General features: G+C 39.6%; 5 protein-coding genes across 5 annotated transcripts; 3 read left to right on the plus strand and 2 right to left on the minus strand.

Moving 5' to 3' along the window:
* Nucleotides 1–177: 177 nt before the first annotated feature.
* Nucleotides 178–1,389, minus strand: LOC137736342 (uncharacterized mitochondrial protein AtMg00810-like). Its single transcript, XM_068475626.1, has one exon. The coding sequence runs from the start codon at nt 1,387–1,389 to the stop codon at nt 178–180; it is 1,212 nt and encodes a 403-aa protein (XP_068331727.1).
* A 92-nt stretch (nt 1,390–1,481) lies between these two features.
* LOC137736344 (uncharacterized) lies at nt 1,482–4,400 on the minus strand. The gene is made up of 3 exons (XM_068475627.1): nt 3,192–4,400; nt 2,922–3,029; nt 1,482–2,036 (listed from the first exon to the last, which is right to left on the minus strand). Exons 1-3 carry the CDS (start codon nt 4,398–4,400, stop codon nt 1,482–1,484), a joined length of 1,872 nt encoding a protein of 623 aa, XP_068331728.1.
* A 461-nt stretch (nt 4,401–4,861) lies between these two features.
* LOC137736345 (uncharacterized) lies at nt 4,862–5,889 on the plus strand. The gene is made up of 2 exons (XM_068475628.1): nt 4,862–4,866; nt 4,989–5,889. The coding sequence occupies exons 1-2, from the start codon at nt 4,862–4,864 to the stop codon at nt 5,887–5,889; spliced, it is 906 nt and encodes a 301-aa protein (XP_068331729.1).
* A 2,145-nt stretch (nt 5,890–8,034) lies between these two features.
* On the plus strand, nt 8,035–9,336 carry LOC137736346 (uncharacterized). Its single transcript, XM_068475629.1, has 2 exons — nt 8,035–8,364; nt 8,439–9,336. The coding sequence occupies exons 1-2, from the start codon at nt 8,072–8,074 to the stop codon at nt 9,334–9,336; spliced, it is 1,191 nt and encodes a 396-aa protein (XP_068331730.1). The 5' UTR covers nt 8,035–8,071.
* An 8,572-nt stretch (nt 9,337–17,908) lies between these two features.
* LOC137736347 (uncharacterized) lies at nt 17,909–19,190 on the plus strand. The gene is made up of 2 exons (XM_068475631.1): nt 17,909–18,201; nt 18,293–19,190. Exons 1-2 carry the CDS (start codon nt 17,909–17,911, stop codon nt 19,188–19,190), a joined length of 1,191 nt encoding a protein of 396 aa, XP_068331732.1.
* The last annotated feature ends 367 nt before the right edge of the window (nt 19,191–19,557 follow it).

The following is a 19,557-nucleotide window of genomic DNA, read 5'->3' on the forward strand; positions in this document are numbered from 1 at the left end:
ACCACCCCTACTTTACATGATGAGGGAATATTGCTCTTAAATAAGCCTAAAGTAAACAACAAACAGCTAACCCTAGCCGAAAGTAAGATGACAAGGAGTTGTTATCCATCACCAACTAAACAATGACAACTAGACAAACCCTACCACCAATAATAATAGATACTTCAATACTCCCCCTCAAGCTGGATCGAGAGTTCTTCTGGATCCAAGCTTGAAGAGAAGACGATCAAGTTGTGCAGAAGGCAGAAGCTTGGTGAACACATCGGCAAGTTGATCACTGGAACGAACAAATACAGTTTGTAATAGCTTGGACTGAACTTGGTTGCGAATGAAATGACAGTCAACCTCGATGTGCTTTGTGCGTTCATGGAAGACGGGGTTGGCAGCAATATGCATTGCTGCTTGATTGTCATAGTGAAGAAGAATTGGTTTGGAGGAGATGATTTCAAGATCACGTAGCAACCTCTTTAGCCAAATTAGTTCGCATGCAGTCGATGCCATTGCACGGTACTCAGCTTCTGCGCTTGACCAAGCTACAACAGATTGCTTTTTGCTCTTCCACGTAACGAGGTTACCACCAACAAGAGTGCAGTAACCAGTTGTGGATTTGCGATCAAGGACATTGCCTGCCCAATCAGAGTCTGTGTATCCTTCAATGGTGAAGTGTCCGTTGTTTTGTATGAAAATCCCAGTAGATATTGAGCTTTTCAAGTATCGAAGGATCCTTTTAACTAGTTGCAAATGATGAGATGAGGGAGAATGCATGAACTGGCTGACAAAGCTAACAGCATAAGCAATGTCAGGTCGGGTTATAGTCAAATAGATAAGTTTTCCTACCAACCTTTGATACTCCGATGCATTTTCAAGCTGGATGCCTGAGGTTTCATCCTTGAAATTTGTTGGTAGTGGTGTTTTGGCAGGCTTGCAATGCATCATATTTGCTTCTTCTAAAAGATCTAGAACGTACTTTTGTTGATTTAGAAACAAACCAGTTTGAGATTGATCCATTTCGATTCCAAGAAAGTATCGAAGTCTGCCAAGATCTTTGATTTTGAAGGTTGAATGTAATGTGGCTTTGAGAGCAGTTATTTCTTCTGGATTATCTCCCGTGACAATAAGATCATCAACATAAACAAGTACCACCAATCTTCCATGCGTACCAATCCTAGTGAACATTGAAGAATCTGCATTGCTTCGTTTAAAGCCGGATGACATAAGGACAGAACTAAGTTTTGAGTACCAAGCCCTTGGAGATTGCTTGAGACCGTAAATAGCCTTGTGAAGCTTGCAGGCTATTCCTTGTTCCTTCTCTCGTTCATGACCAGGTGGTAGTCGCATGTATACCTCTTCTTCTAACTCTCCATGTAGGAAGACATTTTTTACATCCATTTGATGTAGAGACTAGTTTGAATTGATAGCCACCGAAAGAAGCACTCTAACTGTGTTCATCTTTGCCACAGGGGCAAAGGTTTCTTTGTAATCTACTCCGAAGGTTTGTGTGAAGCCCTTGCAACTAACCTTGCCTTGTGCCGCTCTATGTTTCCATCTGAGTGAAATTTGGTCTTATAAATCCATCTTGCCCCAACCACACGTTGACCTTTTGGCAGAGAAACAATGCTCCAAGTTTGATTTTCATCAAGTGCCTTCAGTTCTTCAAGCATGGCTTGCCTCCATACAGGAGATTGGTGTGCCTCTTCGAAGGATCGAGGCTCAGAATTTTGGGATAACTTGGTCACAAAGACAGCATGAGATGGAGAGCTCTTGCTATGAAAAACCATTTGTCCAATAGGATGTCTAGGCGTGTAGATTTCAAAATCATCAAGCCTGGCTGGAGGTTGTCTGTTTCGAGAAGGATTCCTTCGTGGAGGAGGAGGTTGTTCAAGTTGAGGCTCTCTCCTTTCGAGAATGACTTCTTCATTATCTGCTTCCATACTTTCAGGAGCTGGCTCTATCTCAACAGCTTCATTTTGCGGTGTTGACAGCCTTGTATCATCAAGGAAGAGAGGGGTAGGAAACACTTCATATGAGAGCTCCCCCTGAGGTTCATCATCATGCATTTGAAAGAAGGAGTGAGTTTCATCAAAACGCACATCCCTGGATACACATACCTTTCTGGTCTTAGAGTCGTAGCATTTGTATCCCTTTTGGGAAGTTGAGTAACTTACGAATGCACATTTGATAGCCCTTGGATCAAGTTTATCTCGGTGAATAGTTTGAATGTGCACATAGCATACACATCCGAACACACGGAGATGACTTATGTCAATTTCTCTCCCCTTGAGAATTTGGTAAGGAGATTTGAACTTCAAGATTCTACTAGGAAGGCGATTGATGATGTATGCAGCGGTTTGTATAGCTTGAGACCAGAACTTCTTTGGAACTTTTGCTTGTAACATTAGTGATCGTGTTTTTTCAAGCAAATCTCGGTTCTTTCTTTCTGAAATGCCATTTTGTTGTGGCGTTCCTACACAACTTGTTTGTTGCAAAATTACATGCTCACTTAAGTAAGTTGTCATGATTTTGGAAGTGTACTCAGACCCATTATCAGACCTTAAGATGCCAATTTTAGAGTTAAAATGATTTTGAATTAATTTATGAAAATTTTTGAAACACTGGAAAGCTTCATGCTTGAATTTAAGTAAATACACAAAAGTAATTCTAGAGAAATCATCAATGAACGATATGTAAAATCTGTAACCATCAAAGGACTCTAAGGTGGCAGGTCCCCAAATGTCAGAATGGACTATTTCAAAGGCTTTGGTAGCTCTAGAGAGAGAGTGGGGAAAGGGTAACCTGGTGAACTTAGATTTTTGACAAACTTCACAATCTGGAATCACTTTACAGAAACTAGGAAAAAGAAAAGACATAACATGTGAAGAAGGGTGAGCTAATCTTATGTGCCACAGCTGCTCCTTGTTTACAGTGCTTGAGTTTACGTAGAAACTTTTTGGGAAACTTGAAGAGAATTTGACATAGTACAGTCCATTGAGGAAGAACCCTTTACCAATCGTTTCCTTCGAAACTTGGTCCTGGAAAATCACATAGTGAGTTGAAAAAATTGCAAGACAATTTAGCAAATGTGTTATTTTTCCTACTGACAATAGTTTGAAAGGAAAAGAAGGGACATGCATGACAAGGGATTCTTTTTGACTCGAGAAGATTTTGAGTTTCCCTCTGCCTACTATACGAACTTTGGTGCCATTAGCTACGGAGACAAAAGAAGGAGTGGAAAAGTTTTGAAAATCATTTAGTAAAGATGCATCGTTAGTCATGTGATCTGAAGCTCCTGAGTCAACTATCCAAAAATCACAACTACTACTAAGATCCAAAGCAGTGGAGATAGTTGCAATAATACCTGGCATGTCATTTTGTGACACTGAGTTTGATTGTTCGAGGAAGCCAGCAAACTTGCCGAGCATGGCTGAAGGAGTTTCATGATTTGTTGCTCCTTGTTTCTGTTGCAAGAAGTTAGCGAATTCATTTATGAGAGCAATGAGACTAGAGGAAGAGTTTATCACATTATTGGAGACATTGTCGCAAACAAGATTTCCTCTAGGAGTGTAGGCAGGCTTCATTTGGTTTCTTGGTGCTCTTCCATCGTCATTGAACTTAGGTTTAAGTTCAGGATAAAGAATCCAGCACTTCTCTTTTATGTGTCCAATACCTGTACGACCTATCTTCACACAGTGAGAACACTTTAAGTCTGGTCGTTTTCCCTTGTATGGTCTGGAGAAGGTGAAGGCTCTTGCTTCTGATGGCCTAAAATTTGATTCTCCAACGACCATGTCTGCGTTCATGACCTTCTTTCTTACTTCTTCACGTTGAATAACGTTGCAGACCATCTGTAAAGTGGGAAGTTCAGGTGTCATTAAGAGATGGCTTCTAAGGTCTTCATAATCTGGTCCAATGCTGGCAAGCAACTGGAACACTTTGTCTTCTTCAGCACGCTTTAAAAGAATGGTTGTGTCCGTGGTATGAGGTCTGTAGAGATCCAATTCATTCCATTTGGCCTTCAAGTTGCCAAGATGTTGAACAAAAGAGAGATTTCCCTGTTGTAATTCCGTAAGATCTTTCTTCAGCTGAAAGACTCGCGCAGCATTGTTTAGATCTCCATACATGTCTCGTACGGAATTCCAAAGTTGGTGAGATGATACTGAGTAGCTGAAAATCTCAGCCATCTTTGGTTCCATAAAGTTTAACAGCCAAGACATGATAAGTTGATCTTGGGATACCCATGCTGCATAATCCGGTGCAGTTGTTTCGGGGATGATGTCATCCTTTTGAATGAATGGGAGCTTTCCACGTCCTCCAAGAGCGAGAGAAATAGCTCGTGACCAAGGCAGGTAGTTGAATTCGTTTAGAAGCACAGAGCTCAAACGTTGAATTGGATTGGTATCCATGGTTTCGTTTTTTGAAGTTTTTTCTGCTGGTATGGCCATAATGGCTCAACTGGTTTGGATTTGGTGGGTTTTTTTCGGAAGAACACAGAAGCAGGTCCAAGAGGAATCACTGCTCTGATACCATATGGACAATTTTATGTATATTTCATATGTAAAATAGTTTACAAGATCAACCATAAATAGGAGAGGAATACAAGAAAGAAAGTGGAGGAATGGTGCGGACAGGGATGGCAGCTCAGCAAGCATGAGTGAAGACCTGACCTCCACTATCTCTAACTTAAACTAATACCTAGCTTTACATGATGAGGGAATATTGCTCTTAAATAAGCCTAAAGTAAACAACAAACAGCTAACCCTAGCCGAAAGTAAGATGACAATGAGTTGTTATCCATCACCAACTAAACAATGACAACTAGACAAACCCTACCACCAATAATAATAGATACTTCAATAGGAAGCATATGGGGTATGCATATACATATATGTACATCCATGCATGTTCTTCGTACTTAACTTCATGCGGCGGTGTTTCTGTCACATAGAAAAGTTTCCATGTACAATTGATATAGCAATTGGTTTAAATTGCAGGGAAGCATGCACAAATTCAAGAAAAGAAGACGTGGTTGAGACTGGCTGTTGCGGTGGTAAATCTATTCCAGATGCTATGCCAAAACCGTTGGATCCGTCCGACATAAACCAGCAAGTTCAAATAGTTCGTACGGAGAAGGGCAGCAATTGTTTCTTTGCCAAGTCTGTTGATCAAGAGGGGTTTCCTCCTCTCTTCTTGAGGAGAAAAAGGTGGAATGCAAGAATGAGAGGGCCGCATCATTACCAATTGAGTGAAGCCTCAGGAATCAACTCTTCTATACGAGCAAGCCTTCCGCAGTTCGATTTTCCATTATCGTATGATTTCTCTGCAGCTGTGGGTGTTGGTAAGTGGTATTGTCCTTTCATGTTTGTTAAGGAAGGAGGAGTGAATTTGAACGACCAAATGAAAAAATGTATGTTCTATGAAATTATACTTGAGCAACGATGGGAAAAGATTTTTGATAGTGCTTATAACAACGCTGAAGGAAAAGATAATGGTGTTGCGTTTGTGGATGCTTTCGTTCAAAAAGAGGCGGTTTTTGTTGACGGAAAGGAGGCTTTTTGGACTGAAAAAAATGTGGGTAAAGACAGGTTCATGTGGTTCAAGAATTATTTCAATGGTGTGGGAGGAGAAACAAGAGTGGGATTGAGCATGAAAGTTGTGGAGAGGATGAAATGGGAACAAGAAAGAGTTGGATGGATTGGTGGGGGTGAAAGGAAAGTGAGGGTGGAGAGAGTGGAAGAGTTTGAGGGGACGGGCGGTGGCGGGTGGAAGCGATTTGGTAGTTATGTACTGGTAGAGAGGTTTATATTGAAACGAATGTCAACGAATGGAAACTCGGAAGTGCTACTCACATATGAATTCAAGCACACGCACCAGATTCGAATCAAATGGGAATGACGGAAACTGAAGCGCCCGTTGCCACAATGCCACTGCCACCCTAGCCGTATCGACATTTGCTTTGATGAGGAAAGAATCATGAGTAGTTTCACTTCACCCGTTTTGTTCCTGCCATTTCAGTTTAAAGGATGAATTTCTTCAGCTCGACAGGATGCATTTCACTTTGTACTGTGAATTTGTAACACATGTTGGATAAGAATTAACAATCAACCACAAATATATATATATATATAGCCCTTTTGGCTAAGGGATCTCCTTTTCCTTTTTTTTTTTTTTTTTTTTTTTTTCAAAAAATGGGAATTAGGTGTGGGTCCATTTGAAAAGGAACAGAGCCATCATGAGCAGCAGAAATAGAGGGTTCGGGCTGCGTTGCAGAGAGAAAGGGCGTGGGTCACGGACTGCAGGGACGTGATCGGTAGACGGGGGTTCGGCCCTTGGGTCTGTGTTTGGGTTGCGTTGCAGAGAGAAATGGGGTTAGGAGAGGAGTGAGCAAGTGGTGGTTGTGGAGAGAAGGGGCAGAGAGAGAAGGAATCGAAGAAGAAGAGGGAGGGTTCATATAGAATTGGGTTTATTTTTTCTAAATTTTTTATTATTCATGAGGTTTCCATATTGACACGTAACATCCAGTCATTGTTCATTTGGGTGTCATATCAACAATTAGTGGCTAACTTAACAACAATCTTAACAGATGTATGAAACTGTTTCAAAATTGTGACTTTAGGTACCACTCTAGGATGAAAAAAACTTCATGTACTAAATGTTGAAAACTAAGAAACTTGAGGGTAGTAAACTAAAATTAATCCAAATTAACTATAATAATACCTTAAACGTTAATAGACGAATTTTCACGACACAAGTATACTTCGTGTTATTGTGACACCTCATGTCAATCATACAAAGTTTTGTATAATTTTTTTACCATATGAAGTTGTATTAATATTAACATAGGATGCCACAGTGTAACCATATCATATAAGTTTCTCTTCATACACTTAACTTCTTAAAAATTCTCAGGAGCAAACAGTTTTCTGAATTACAAGAGGCTAAACCATAAACCAAGGATATAACGTGCAAAGGTTATAGGTGCCTTTTCAGAAGTTTGACTTCCTGAATTTCTATAAATTAAACCTCTTCGTAATCAAGTAATTTCATCAAACCAATTTGAAGGCGAACCGATAGTTATTTTCCTAAACGTTGTCTTCTTTGCTTACAAAAGTGTACGTTACAAAGCCTCTGTCTGTGTATGGAAGGTCTCCTTAGTTACTTTCTCTAGCGTTCCGGAAGGACCAAATTCTGATTATCCTGTACTCCATGACGACGATGCGGGGACCTGGTCAACATGCCGGAGCATGCCGCATTCCGTTTGAATGCGGAATTTCAACAAAGTGGTGAAGTGCCAAAACAATAATTTGTCACTTTCAAGAATCATAATTAAAGACTTAATGCAACCTTCCAAGCAGGTGCTACATAAATAGAAGACAGACATTATGCGAAAGACTTTTTCTACGAACCTTCCTGGCATTTGCTGCAAATTGTCAATTTCTAACTCTGCTTGTATCAACACACGACCAAGCAAGACAATATTTATCAGAAAATTGATCATAATTATGACTCAAACTTGAAGTTAAGAGAAGGACTTTCATAACATGACACATTTATATACTTTTCGTTACCGTGGCATCTCGTTCCAATGATTCAAAGTTCTATGTAAGTTCTATCCACAAAGTTGTATCATCATGGAATGCCAAAATAAAGTGTTGTTCTCTATACACCACCAATTTCTTTGTGAAGTACAAGTAGCTAGGAAAGGGATTCTTTCCGGATCCCTTTCTCTTAATCCATCAAATCAGGGAATCTGTATCATTGAAAAATGATCTAACGGCTGCAAACAGAAGCCCACTTTAAAAATTATAATAACTTCAGTCGTTAAATTAAATTTCAACGACATAAATCCCCTGATTTGGTGGATTAGGAAGAAGGGATCCGGAAAGAATCTCTTTCCAATTAGCTAACCTTGAACCTGGGAGTTAACACCACAAGAATATTCCAAGTACGTTCTCAGAAGTTTGACTTCCTGAATCCTATAAATTAAAACTCTTTGTAATCATGTAATTTCATCAACACAATTTGAAAGTGAGCCAGTCTTTCTTTTCTTAAACTCTTCTTTAATTTGGTCATAAAAATGTATGTGACAAAGCCTCTGTCTGTGTATAGAAGGTCTCCTCAGTCACTGTCTCTTCCGCCCCCGGAGGGTCCAAATTCTGGTTATCTTGTACTCCATGACGACGAATCAGTTGAGATAAACTGTTGCGGATGTGAGGACGACGAGGTTAAAGGTTTGCCTTTCCCTCAGAACAAGGATTTAACAGTTGGATATGGCTCAGATGGCGAAGAGGTTGCCTTCATTCCAGTGCTTAATCAACCCTTGTCCTCCAATCGATACCATGTCATACTTCGAAGAGGGCGCCATAAAGGGTACGCAGACACACACACATCCACGCATATTCTTATAGTCAAGTAATTAATATTGGAACTGATTTGATTTGCAGGGAAGCATGCACAAATACAAGGGAAGAGGACACGGATATTGGCTGTTGCGGAGGTAAAAGTATTCCAGATGCTAAACCAAAACCATTGGATCCGTCAGACATATATCAACAAATTGAGATAGTTCATAGGGAGAGAGAAAGCAGTCGTTTTTTTGCCAAGTCCGTTGATCCAGATGGTTTTCCTCCTTACTTCTTGAGGAGGAAAGGGTGGAACGTGAGAATGAGCACGCAGTATCGTTACCAATTGGGTGATGCCTCGGGACTCAACGCTTCGCTACGAGCTAGCCTTCCTGGGTTCTATTTTCCATTATCACATGACTGCTCTGAAGTTGTGTGTGTTGGAAAGTGGTATTGTCCTTTCATGTTTGTCAAGGAAGGCGGGGTGAAGTTGAAGGACCAAATGAAATATTCTATGTACTATGAAATAAAACTTGAGCAAAGATGGGAAAAGATTTTCGACAGCGTTAATGACAACACTGAAAGAAAAAGGAATCCTGCTGTGTTTGTGGATGCTTTTGTTCAAAGAGAGGTGGTTTATGTGGGTGGAAGGGAGGCCGTTTGGGATGAAAGAAATGCAGGTGGGGGTGATATGTTTGTGTGGTTTAAGAGTTTTGATGGGGTGGGAGGGGAAACAAGTGTGGGATTGAGCATGAAAGTTATTGAAAGAATGAAATGGGAGCAAGAAAGAGTTGGGTGGGTTGGTGGGGATGAAAGGCAAGTGAGGATGGAGAGAGTGGAAGAGTTTAGGGGGACGAGTGGTGGCCGTTGGAAGAGATTTGGTTGTTATGTGCTGGTAGAGAGGTTTGTATTGAAGAGAATGTCTACGACTGGAAGCGCTGCAGGACTACTCGCATATGATTTCAAGCACACTCACCAGATCAAGAGCAAATGGGAATGACAAAAATTTGGTTGCTGCACCTACATGTACTGGAAAGAATGGACGGGAAGTTTGGTATTAAGTCATGGTTTTCAGACACGTTGATCATCATATTTAGGAACGAAAAAAATCCAATTTGTCGTGTTTTCGGGTATACACTAGTTGTTTTAGTTACATTGCTCTTCACTAATAATGCAGACTTGCATAAAGTTTTTGTAGTACTGTTCTTTTATAATGTCTCTCGACAGAATCATGAGCAGTGTATGAAAAATGAGTGTTCCAATTAAAATGTCTTCAAAACGAAACCTTAATTTTCAGCCTACAATGATCGTGGAATTTCCGAACCTTCAAGATACATGGTAAAATTCCGACTTAATTAGCTTAAGGGTAAATTGAATTTTATTTAATTTATTCAGCAAAAGGGCATCTGAACTCTGAAGTTCTTTAAGCGTGACAATATTGCTTTTATCATTCGGGTAACTATGACACAATCCGAAAGGACAAAACAAACACCAAAACACGACCCGTCACTAGAAAATTAAGGAATAGTTTATAACAAAAAAACAACTCTCACCACAAGCTTTATCTCACTAAGTGGAGTCGCATGTATGAGTCTTAGAATGTCATTGTGCTCGTTTTTGCACCATATCTTCCGTTTGTTCCAAGTACTTCATATCTTTTCCTAAAATGTCTTTCCAAGTCTTCCTACGTTTCCCTCTATCATTTTTGTCCTGAGCCTCCGTTTTATAATCTCATCTTCTAACTGGAGCATCTGTAAGTCTTTAGTTCACGCTAAACCACCTAAACCGATTCTCAAAGAATAGTTTATAAAGTTGGAAAAATCTCCACCAGCCTGTACAAAATATTAAACGGAACATATGATAGAGATGGTCTTTTCTATTAATTCTAGTATGTGTCAATCACTGTCATCCAATTCAATTCCTTTGGTAACAAGAAACCCCAACAAAACATAATGTATTTACCTCGTGCCGCCGAGGTTTTCCAACCCCCAAAAAAAAAAAAAAATACCCCACAAAACATAATGTATGCGATTTACAAGGGCTTTGTCTGTATATAGAAGGTCCCCCGAGTCGCTTTCATTGACTAGCCTAATAATATTAAGATAATAATTAACCTTATTGATTAGCCAAAAAATTACAATCAAAGTTAGGGTTTATAGCTAATGTAGAAAAAGGAAAGTTACTTGGACCAGGAAACAGTTTACAAACCAATATTTATGTAAGTGAGAGAGCAGAGAAGGAGATTGATGGAGAAGATGAAACGTAAGGGGAAAATGTTAAGGGTAGTAATCCAATGGTAGTAAAAGATGACACTTGTCAAAAGATAAAGAAGGTAGAGAAGGTAGTTAGAGTTGGTTATGTTGTGACTTAGGCAGTAAGATTTGTACAAGGTAGTATATAATCTTGAGGCTGTAAGATTGTAAGTAAGAAAATATAAAAACATTAGTTGAAGAATACTCTCTCTCTCTCTCTCTCTTCATATTCTTAGAACAATACTGTGAACTTCTTCCTGTAATCACAGCTTGGTTAACATGGTATCGTCGTCGGTATAGCTAATCGTGCGATTTTCCGATCTTGGTTTGCTTCCGCTCTCTATTTCTGATCTCCTTGCTGCCTTCTGCTTTCTTTGTTTTCTGTGGAGATTATTGCAGATCTCATAGCTCATAGTTCTTGGCGTCTGGTTTCCGTGCACGCCAACTGTTCGACAAAAGTTCGCAATTACCATTTTGCTACAAGTTTTTGGTTTTCTTGCAGCAATGGTTTCTGCCTCTCAACTGCAAATTGTTCAATCCCCCATTACCTCTCTCATTTCTACTGTGTCAACATCTGTCACGGTCAAGCTTGATGAGACAAACTACTTGGTTTGGCATTTTCAGATGGAGCTTTTGCTTGAGGGGTATGGAATCATGGGATTCGTGGATGGTTCCACACATTGTCCTGCTCGATTCACACATTGTCCTGATGAAATTGGTTCTTCCCAAGAATCTGATGACTACAAGATTTGGAAGATGCACGATCGAGCCTTGATGCAGCTAATTACTGCAACCCTTTCATCACCTGCAATTTCTTGTGCCATCGGGAGTACCAGTGCACAAGATCTTTGGACACAGCTCAAGGAGCAATTTTTTACTGTTACAAGAACAAGTATCTTCCAAATGAAATCAGAATTGCAGAATATCAAAAAGGGTAATGATTCCATTTCTCTTTACTTACAAAGAATCAAGGAGGGTAGAGATTATCTTTCTGCGGCTGGGGTTAAATTTGATGATGATGATATTGTAATTCTTACTCTTACTGGTTTACCATCTGAGTATAATACGGTTCGATCAATCATCAGAGGCTGAGAACATGTTATATCTCTGAAAGATTTGAGAGCTCAATTACTTGCTGAAGAAGCAATGATTGAAAGTACTTCTGCCCCTTCATTTCTTACTGCAATGGCTGCTGATATCGGTGGTTCTCAGACAAGTTTCAAGGGCAACTTTGGTCATCAATCTTCTTCTTATACTCATACTGGTGCATCTCATTTTGAAGGTTCTTATAGCAATAACTATGGTGGCTCTCAATATAAACCATTCTATAACAAAAACAAGAACAAAAGGAAATTTCAGTATGGCCAAGGTGGACCTAAAATTGGAAACAACAGGTCTTTTTACCCAAATCATGTGCGTGGGATTCTTGGTAATTCACCTACTCAGCAATTGCCTAATACTGGCAATCCATGTCAAATTTGTGGCAAGTATGGGCATCTTGCAGATACATGTCGGTTTTGAAATACTGATTCTGCATTTACTGAAGGGTGTCAAATCTGTGGAAAAAGGAATCACAGTGCACAGTTTTGCCATTTCCAAAATGCAAACATAACTTCCAATTCTGGAGGCATGAATGTTATGCATGTCAATGCTTCTGTTTCACCAGTGGAATCCAACCTATCTCAGCAAGTATAGCTCACAGACTCAGGTGCAACAAATCACATGATTGCAGACTTGAATAATTTGTCATTGGCAACTCCTTTTCCATCATCCGAGATGATTCAAACTGCAAGTGGTGAAGGTTTGCCAGTGTCTCAAAGAGGATTTTCCAAATTGCAGACTCCATTCCATACTCTAAAATTGAATTCAGTTCTTTCTATACCTAAGATATCTCAGAATTTACTCTCTGTGCATAAAATCTGCCTTAACAATAATTGTTGGCTGATTTTTTATGCTTGGTGTTTTTGGATTCAGGACAAAGCCACAGGGAGAATATTATTCAAGGGCCTCTGCAATAATGGATTGTATCCCATTCCCATCAAACCACCCTCTCATCCCACAAAGGCTTTCTCAGTTGCTGCATATCTTGGAAAACAATTAATTTCTAGTCTATGGCACTATAGATTAGGTCATCCTTCAAATAATGTTGTTTCCCTTATGCTTAAGAAGTCCAACATCACTAGTGTTGCTGATTCCACACCTACATTGTGTTCTAATTGTCTTGAGGGAAAAATTAGCAAGTTACCCTTTACCTCAGCCACATGTAAACCTGTTAACCCTTTTGATATTGTTCATAGTGATGTATGGGGTCCGGCTCCATGTCTCTCTATAGATGGCCTTAAGTACTATGTTACCTTCATAGATCAATGTACTCAATTTTGTTGGATTTTCCCACTTGTTAATAAAGCTGATGTTTGTTCTACATTTGCTACATTCTATCAGTTTATTCTTAATCATTTCTCAGTTTCCATAAAGACACTTCAAAGTGATGGAGAGGGAGAATTTGTCGGGAACCAATTACAAACATTCCTTACTACTAAAGGTATTAGTCACCAATTGTCTTGTCCATATACCCCAGAGCAAAATGGGTTGGCTGGACGTAAACATTGACATATTATTGAAACCACAATCACTCTTCTCCAAACATCCCATTTACCTGCCCCTTTCTGGTCATTTGCTTGTCAAACATCAGTGTACCTTATTAATCGAATGCCATCACAAACATTGAACCAAAAGTCACCATTTGAGATGCTTTGTAGTTCTTTTCCTGACATTAGCCATCTAAAAGTCTTTGGTTGTTCTTGTTACCCACTGTTAAGACCTATTAATACCACTAAGTTGCAACCTCGAACAACAAAGTGTCTTTTTTTAGGGTATGCATCAAAGTACAAGGGGTACTTATGTTATGATGCCACTAAGCAGAAAGTGTATATTTCTCGACATGTTTTGTTTGATGAATCTGAATTTTCCTATTCAGTTCTAGTCTCAAAACGGCCATCTGACCTTCCTACATCCCATGTGCCAAAACTAGTCTTTCAACCACCAGTCACTACCCTTGATAATGTGTTAGTCTCCCCCAGATCTCCAGCTTTACAGCATGTTCCTTCTTCTAACATTAACTTATCATTATCATTACCATCTTCCCCATTATCCATAAACACTACTCCATCACCTTCAATACAATCCATTAATGCAAGAGAACATGTTTCAGCTCCTCAACTCCATGTGGTTCCTGAGGTCCAATATGAGAATCTCCAAGTAGTGCTCTCAATTCCTCCATTAAATTTGCATCCGATGCAAACTAGATCAAAGAATGGCATTTTCAAAAAGAAGGCATTACTTACTACAATTCATGAACATGGAGGAGTGGATTTAGCTACTGTTGAACTTGCAACATACAAATCTGCCTTAAAGTGTAAAGTATGGGTTGATGCAATGCAAGAAGAATTAGATGCACTCAATACTCAGTCTAGATGGAGTTTAGTTCCACTTCCAGCATAGAAAAATCATGTTGGTTACAAATGGGTTTTCAAAATTAAGAAGAATGCTGATGGTTCGATAGGAAGGTACAGGCTATGGAGAGACTTTTACTCCAGTTGTTAAACCAACAACTGTGAGACTTGTGCTAGCAATAACAGCTCATTTTGGTTGGAATTTGAGACAACTTGATGTAAAGAATGCCTTTTTACATGGTATATTGCAGGAAGAGGTGTATATGGCTCAACCTCCGGGTTTCATTGATTCTCTACACCTTGAGTATGTCTGCAAGCTTCATAAGTCTTTATATGGCTTAAAACAGGCTCCTAGAGCCTGGAATGATAAGTTCACAAGCTTTCTGCCTTCACTTGGATTTAATACAACTTATGCCGATTCCTCTTTATTTGTGAAGACGAATGGTTCCTCTGTTGTGATATTGCTTCTTTATGTAGATGACATCATTGTCACTGGTAATGCTTCAACTATGATTGATGATGTAATATCTGCCTTGACAAGAGAGTTTGATATCAAAGATTTGGGCCCTCTTCACTTTTTTCTGGGAATTCAGGTCATTTCTTAGCCTGATGGGCTATTCCTTTCTCAGGCAAAGTATGTTAAAGACCTACTTACTAAGACTGAAATACTAGATTCCAAGGCTTGTGCAACACCCTGTTTGGCTTATAATCAGTTAGTTCTTGATGATGGAAAACCGTATAACAATCCAGCTCTTTACAGAAGTGTGGTTGGTGCTTTACAGTATCTGACATTCACTCGGCCCGATATAGCATTTGTAGTGCACTAAGTGTGTCAATTCATGCAGAATCCCATGGAGTCTCACTTCAATGCAGTCAAGATGATACTCAGATACCTTAAAGGGACTATGAACTTGGGGATTAGCTATATTCAAGGAGGTTTGGCAGTTCATTCTGATACTGTAAGGGCATTTTCTGATGCAGATTGGGCTGGAGACCTTAACGACATGCACTCTGCTACTGGATTTGTTGTGTTCTTGGGTTCCAACCCTATTTCCTGGTCATCTAAGAAGCAACAAATAGTGTCACGATCATCCACCGAGGCAGAATATCGAGCTCTTGCTGCAACTACAGCTGAATTGGATTGGATCAAACAACTATTAACTTTCTTGCGTATTGATATTCCTACTGCCCCAGTGTTGTTTTGTGATAACATGTCCGCCATTGCTCTAACTCTTAATCCAATTCTACATCAACGAACAAAACACATTAAAGGTTGATATTCACTTTGTTCGCGAAAGAGTTGTCAAGAAGCAGCTGCAAGTTCAATTTGTATCATCCACTGAGCAGCATGCAGATATCTTCACCAAGGGTTTATCTGCTCCGCTTTTTCAAACTCACTGTCACAATCTCAGTCTTGGTTTCACTACTCCTGAGCTTGAAGGGGGATGTTAAGGGTAGTAATCCAATGGTAGTAAAAGGGCTTTGTCTGTATATAGAAGGTCCTCCGAGTCACTTTCATTGACTAGCCTAATAATATTAAGATAATAATTAACCTTATTGATTAGCCAAAAAATTACAATCAAAGTTAAGGTTTATAGCTAATGTAAAAAAAAGGAAAGTTACTTGGACCAGGAAACAGTTTACAAACCAATATTTATTTAAGTGAGAGAGCAGAGAAGGAGATCGATGGAGAAGATGAAACGTAAGGGGAAAATAGGGTTTTGTATTGGCCTTTCTGAAGTGAGAAAAATACAGCAGCTATATTTGCAAATTCTAGCACTTATGACAAGAAGAGAATGGCGTCGGCCTTATCTCTCTCAACAAGATCAAAGAAAGATGGCATTGGCCTTGTAATCTTTCACAAATGCCATTAAACTGGCATTGGCCTTGAATTCAACATACTTGACCTGACAACTGGCATTAGCCTTGAATTCAACATACTTGACCTGACAACTGAAATCGAACTAGTCTTTCTTGAGAACTAATCTTGATCACAGATCCTCAGCAGCATTCGAAATACCATCAGCGAAAGAAGATCACCAAAGACTTGAATTCAACATACTTGACCTGACAACTGAAATCGAACTAATCTTGAGAACTAAATAACTTTCTTGAGAACTAATCTTGATCACAGATCCTCATCAGCATTTGAAATACCATCAGCCGATTAGCGGTAGAAGGGCAGCAAAAATCATACACGGTGATAATATCGTGAAAAAAGTTGGAGTTCCACTATAAAACCAATTGGGAATATAGGGAGTAGCTCAACCTCTTATAAGCCTTGCAAGATTTATACTTTCACCAATGGGAGACTCTTTTACTTTCATATTCTCACAAAACTAAGAACATGGTGCCACAATGAGGAGAAATTTTTCATTTTGCACGAAACATGGTACACCACGTGCCATTACATAATTAAGTAGAGATAAGTTTTATTTTTTAAGTTAATTTTTTAACACAAGTGTCTCATCACTTGTATAATGACACGTGGTGCACCGCATTGTATTCCAGACACACTAAATAAGATATAGGCAGAGGTGGGCAGAGAAAAATTGGTCACAGCAAATCTGAACTCGGAATGGTAGGCTAATAGTGGATTAATCGGACAGTGAAGATGTAAAAGGTTGTTTTGTTCCCTCTAAAAAATCACACACACTTTGTCTTCCTCAGTCACAACGTTGTCTCTCTACCCAAATTCTAATCAAGAAATTTGAAACCAGTTTTTCTCTCCCAAAACCATGGATCTAACATCAATGGAGGAGTTAAACAAACTGAAGCTAGAAAAACCAAATTTGAAGGAGATATTAACTGAGGCGAAGAAAGAGTTGCGAGAGGTGAGAAAGGGAGTCGGCAAGGCAAGATTCATCTACATAACTAGGGCTTTAGAAATGGCGTCTCTCTTCGAGCTGTTGCAAATAAGACCTTCGTAGAATCCAAGGCAGAGCCGAATCTTCATTGCTGAGTGTCTAAATCCGATCAATGATGTAGTTGAAGAAAGTTGGGTTCTACTGTAAAACCAATTAGCAATATGGGGGAGTAGTCCGTCCATCCTCTTATAAGTCCATGTAAGGTCTCTCCTCCCATTAATGTGAGATTCATTCTCAACACCTACACGTGTAGCAAAATTTCAAGCCAAACACTTAGACAACACAACGGGATGACGTAGAGCGCGTGTGGCCATTTGGCTTCACACATGGGACAACCTATTACCATGAAGAAAGTTGAGATTTCACCGTAAAACCAATTGACAATATGGAGAGTAGCTCAACCTCTTATAAGCTATGCAAGGTCCCTCCTCCCATCAATGTGGGACTCATTCTCAATTGATTTTAGGGTAGAACCTCAACTTTCTTCATGGTATCAAAGTAGGTTGTCTCACGTGTAAAGCCAAAATGCCACATATGCTCCACGTCATCCTGTTGTGTTGTTCATGTGTTAGGCTCGAAAATTCGCCACACATGAGGAGAATAAGTCCCACATTGATGGGAGGATGGACTTTGCATGGACTTATAAGAGATTAGGTTACTCCATATATTACCAATTAGTTTTATGATGAAACTTCAACTTTCTTTTTCAGCTTTGATTGAGAAATAAATCTACGAGCCTTCCTTGCATTTGCTGAAAATTGTCACTTTCTACTCTTTGCTTGTATCAACGTACCCGGCCGATCAAGATAATATTCCTTAAACATGAACCTTAGCTAGGAGTTAATACCACAAGAATATTCCTTAAATATGTTCTCAGAAGTTCGAGTTCCTGAATTCTATAAATTAAAATTGTTTGTAATCAAGTAATTTCATCAAAGCAATTTGAAAGTGAGCCAGTCTTTCTTTTCTTAAACATTGTCTTCTTTAATTTGGTCACAAAGATGTATGTGACAAGGCCTCTGTCTGTGTATAAAAGTTCTCCCGAGTCACTGTCTCTTCCACCTCCAGAGGGCCCAAATTCTGGCTGTCTTGTACTCCATGACGACGATTCAATTGAGATAAACTGTTGCGGATGCGAGGACGACGAGGTTAAAGGTTTGCCTTTCCCTCAGAACATGGATCTAACCGTTGGATATGGCTCAGATAACGATGATGTTGCCTTCATTCCAGTGCTTGATCAACCCTTGTCTTCCAATAGATACCATGTCATACTTCGAGGAGGCCGCCATAAAGGGTACGCACATATGTATATGTATAAACATCCATACATATTAAGTGTTACTTTTACATGGAAAAATTTATATTGGAACTCATTTGATTTGCAGGAAAGCATGCACAAATACGAGGGAAGAGGATACGGATATTGGCTGTTTCGGAGGTAAAAGTATACCAGATGCTGAACCAAAACCATTGGATCCGTCAGACATATATCAACAAATTGAGATAGTTCATTGGGAGGGAGAAATAAATCGTTTTTTTGCCAAGTCTGTTGATCCAGATGGTTTTCCTCCTTACTTCTTGAGGAGGAAAGGGTGGAACGTGAGAATGAGCACACCGTATCGTTACCAATTGCGTGAAGCCTCGGGACTCAACTCTTCGCTACGAGCTAGTCTTCCTGGGTTCGATTTTCCAATATCACATGACTGCTCTGAAGTTGTGTGTGTTGGTAAGTGGTATTGTCCTTTCATGTTTGTTAAGGAAGGAGGGGTGAAGCTGAAGGACCAAGTGAAAAATTGTTTGTACTACGAAATTAAACTTGAGCAAAGATGGGAAAGGATTTTCGACAACCTTAATGAGAACGCCGAAGGAAAAAAGAATCCTGCTGTGTTTGTGGATGCTTTTGTTCAAAAAGAGGTGGTTTATGTGGGGGGACAGGAGGCTGTTTGGGATGAAAGAAATGTGAGTGCGGGTGATATGTTCGTGTGGTTTAAGAGTTTTCATGGGGTGGGAGGGGAAACAAGTGTTGGAATGAGCATGAAAGTTTTTGAAAGAATGAAATGGGAGCAAGAAAGAGTTGGATGGATTGGTGGGGATGAAAGGCAAGTGAGGGTGGAGAGAGAGGAAGAGTTTAGGGGGACGGGTGGTGTCGGGTGGAATAGGTTTAGTAGTTATGTGTTGGTAGAGAGGTTTGTACTGAAGAGAATGTCTACGACTGGAAGCGCAGCAGTAATACTCTCATATGATTTCAAGCACACTCACCAGATTAGGAGCAAATGGGAATGACAAAAATTTGGTATTGAGTATGGTTTTCAGACACTTGATCATCATATTTGGGGTCGAAAACTCCAATTTGTACTGTTTTTGGTATTACACTAGTCATCGTTTTAAGTACATTACTCTCCACTGATAAATGGGACCTTCGTACAGTTTTAATTCATGGATTGCAGTACTTTTGTTTTCAAGCTCAGGCCTTGCCAGTGTTGTTGCTACATACGCAAAAAGGCATTAAGCTTAAAAGAAATCTCAAGTTCCAGTTTACAATGATTATGGAATCTTCGAACCTTCGCGGTGCATGCTACAATTCCAACTTAATTAGCTTAAGGACAAATAAAATTTTAGTTGATTTATTTAGAGTACAACGATGCCAACA

Source organism: Pyrus communis, chromosome 6 (assembly GCF_963583255.1).
Source record: "Pyrus communis chromosome 6, drPyrComm1.1, whole genome shotgun sequence".
Lineage (NCBI taxonomy): Eukaryota > Viridiplantae > Streptophyta > Magnoliopsida > Rosales > Rosaceae > Pyrus > Pyrus communis.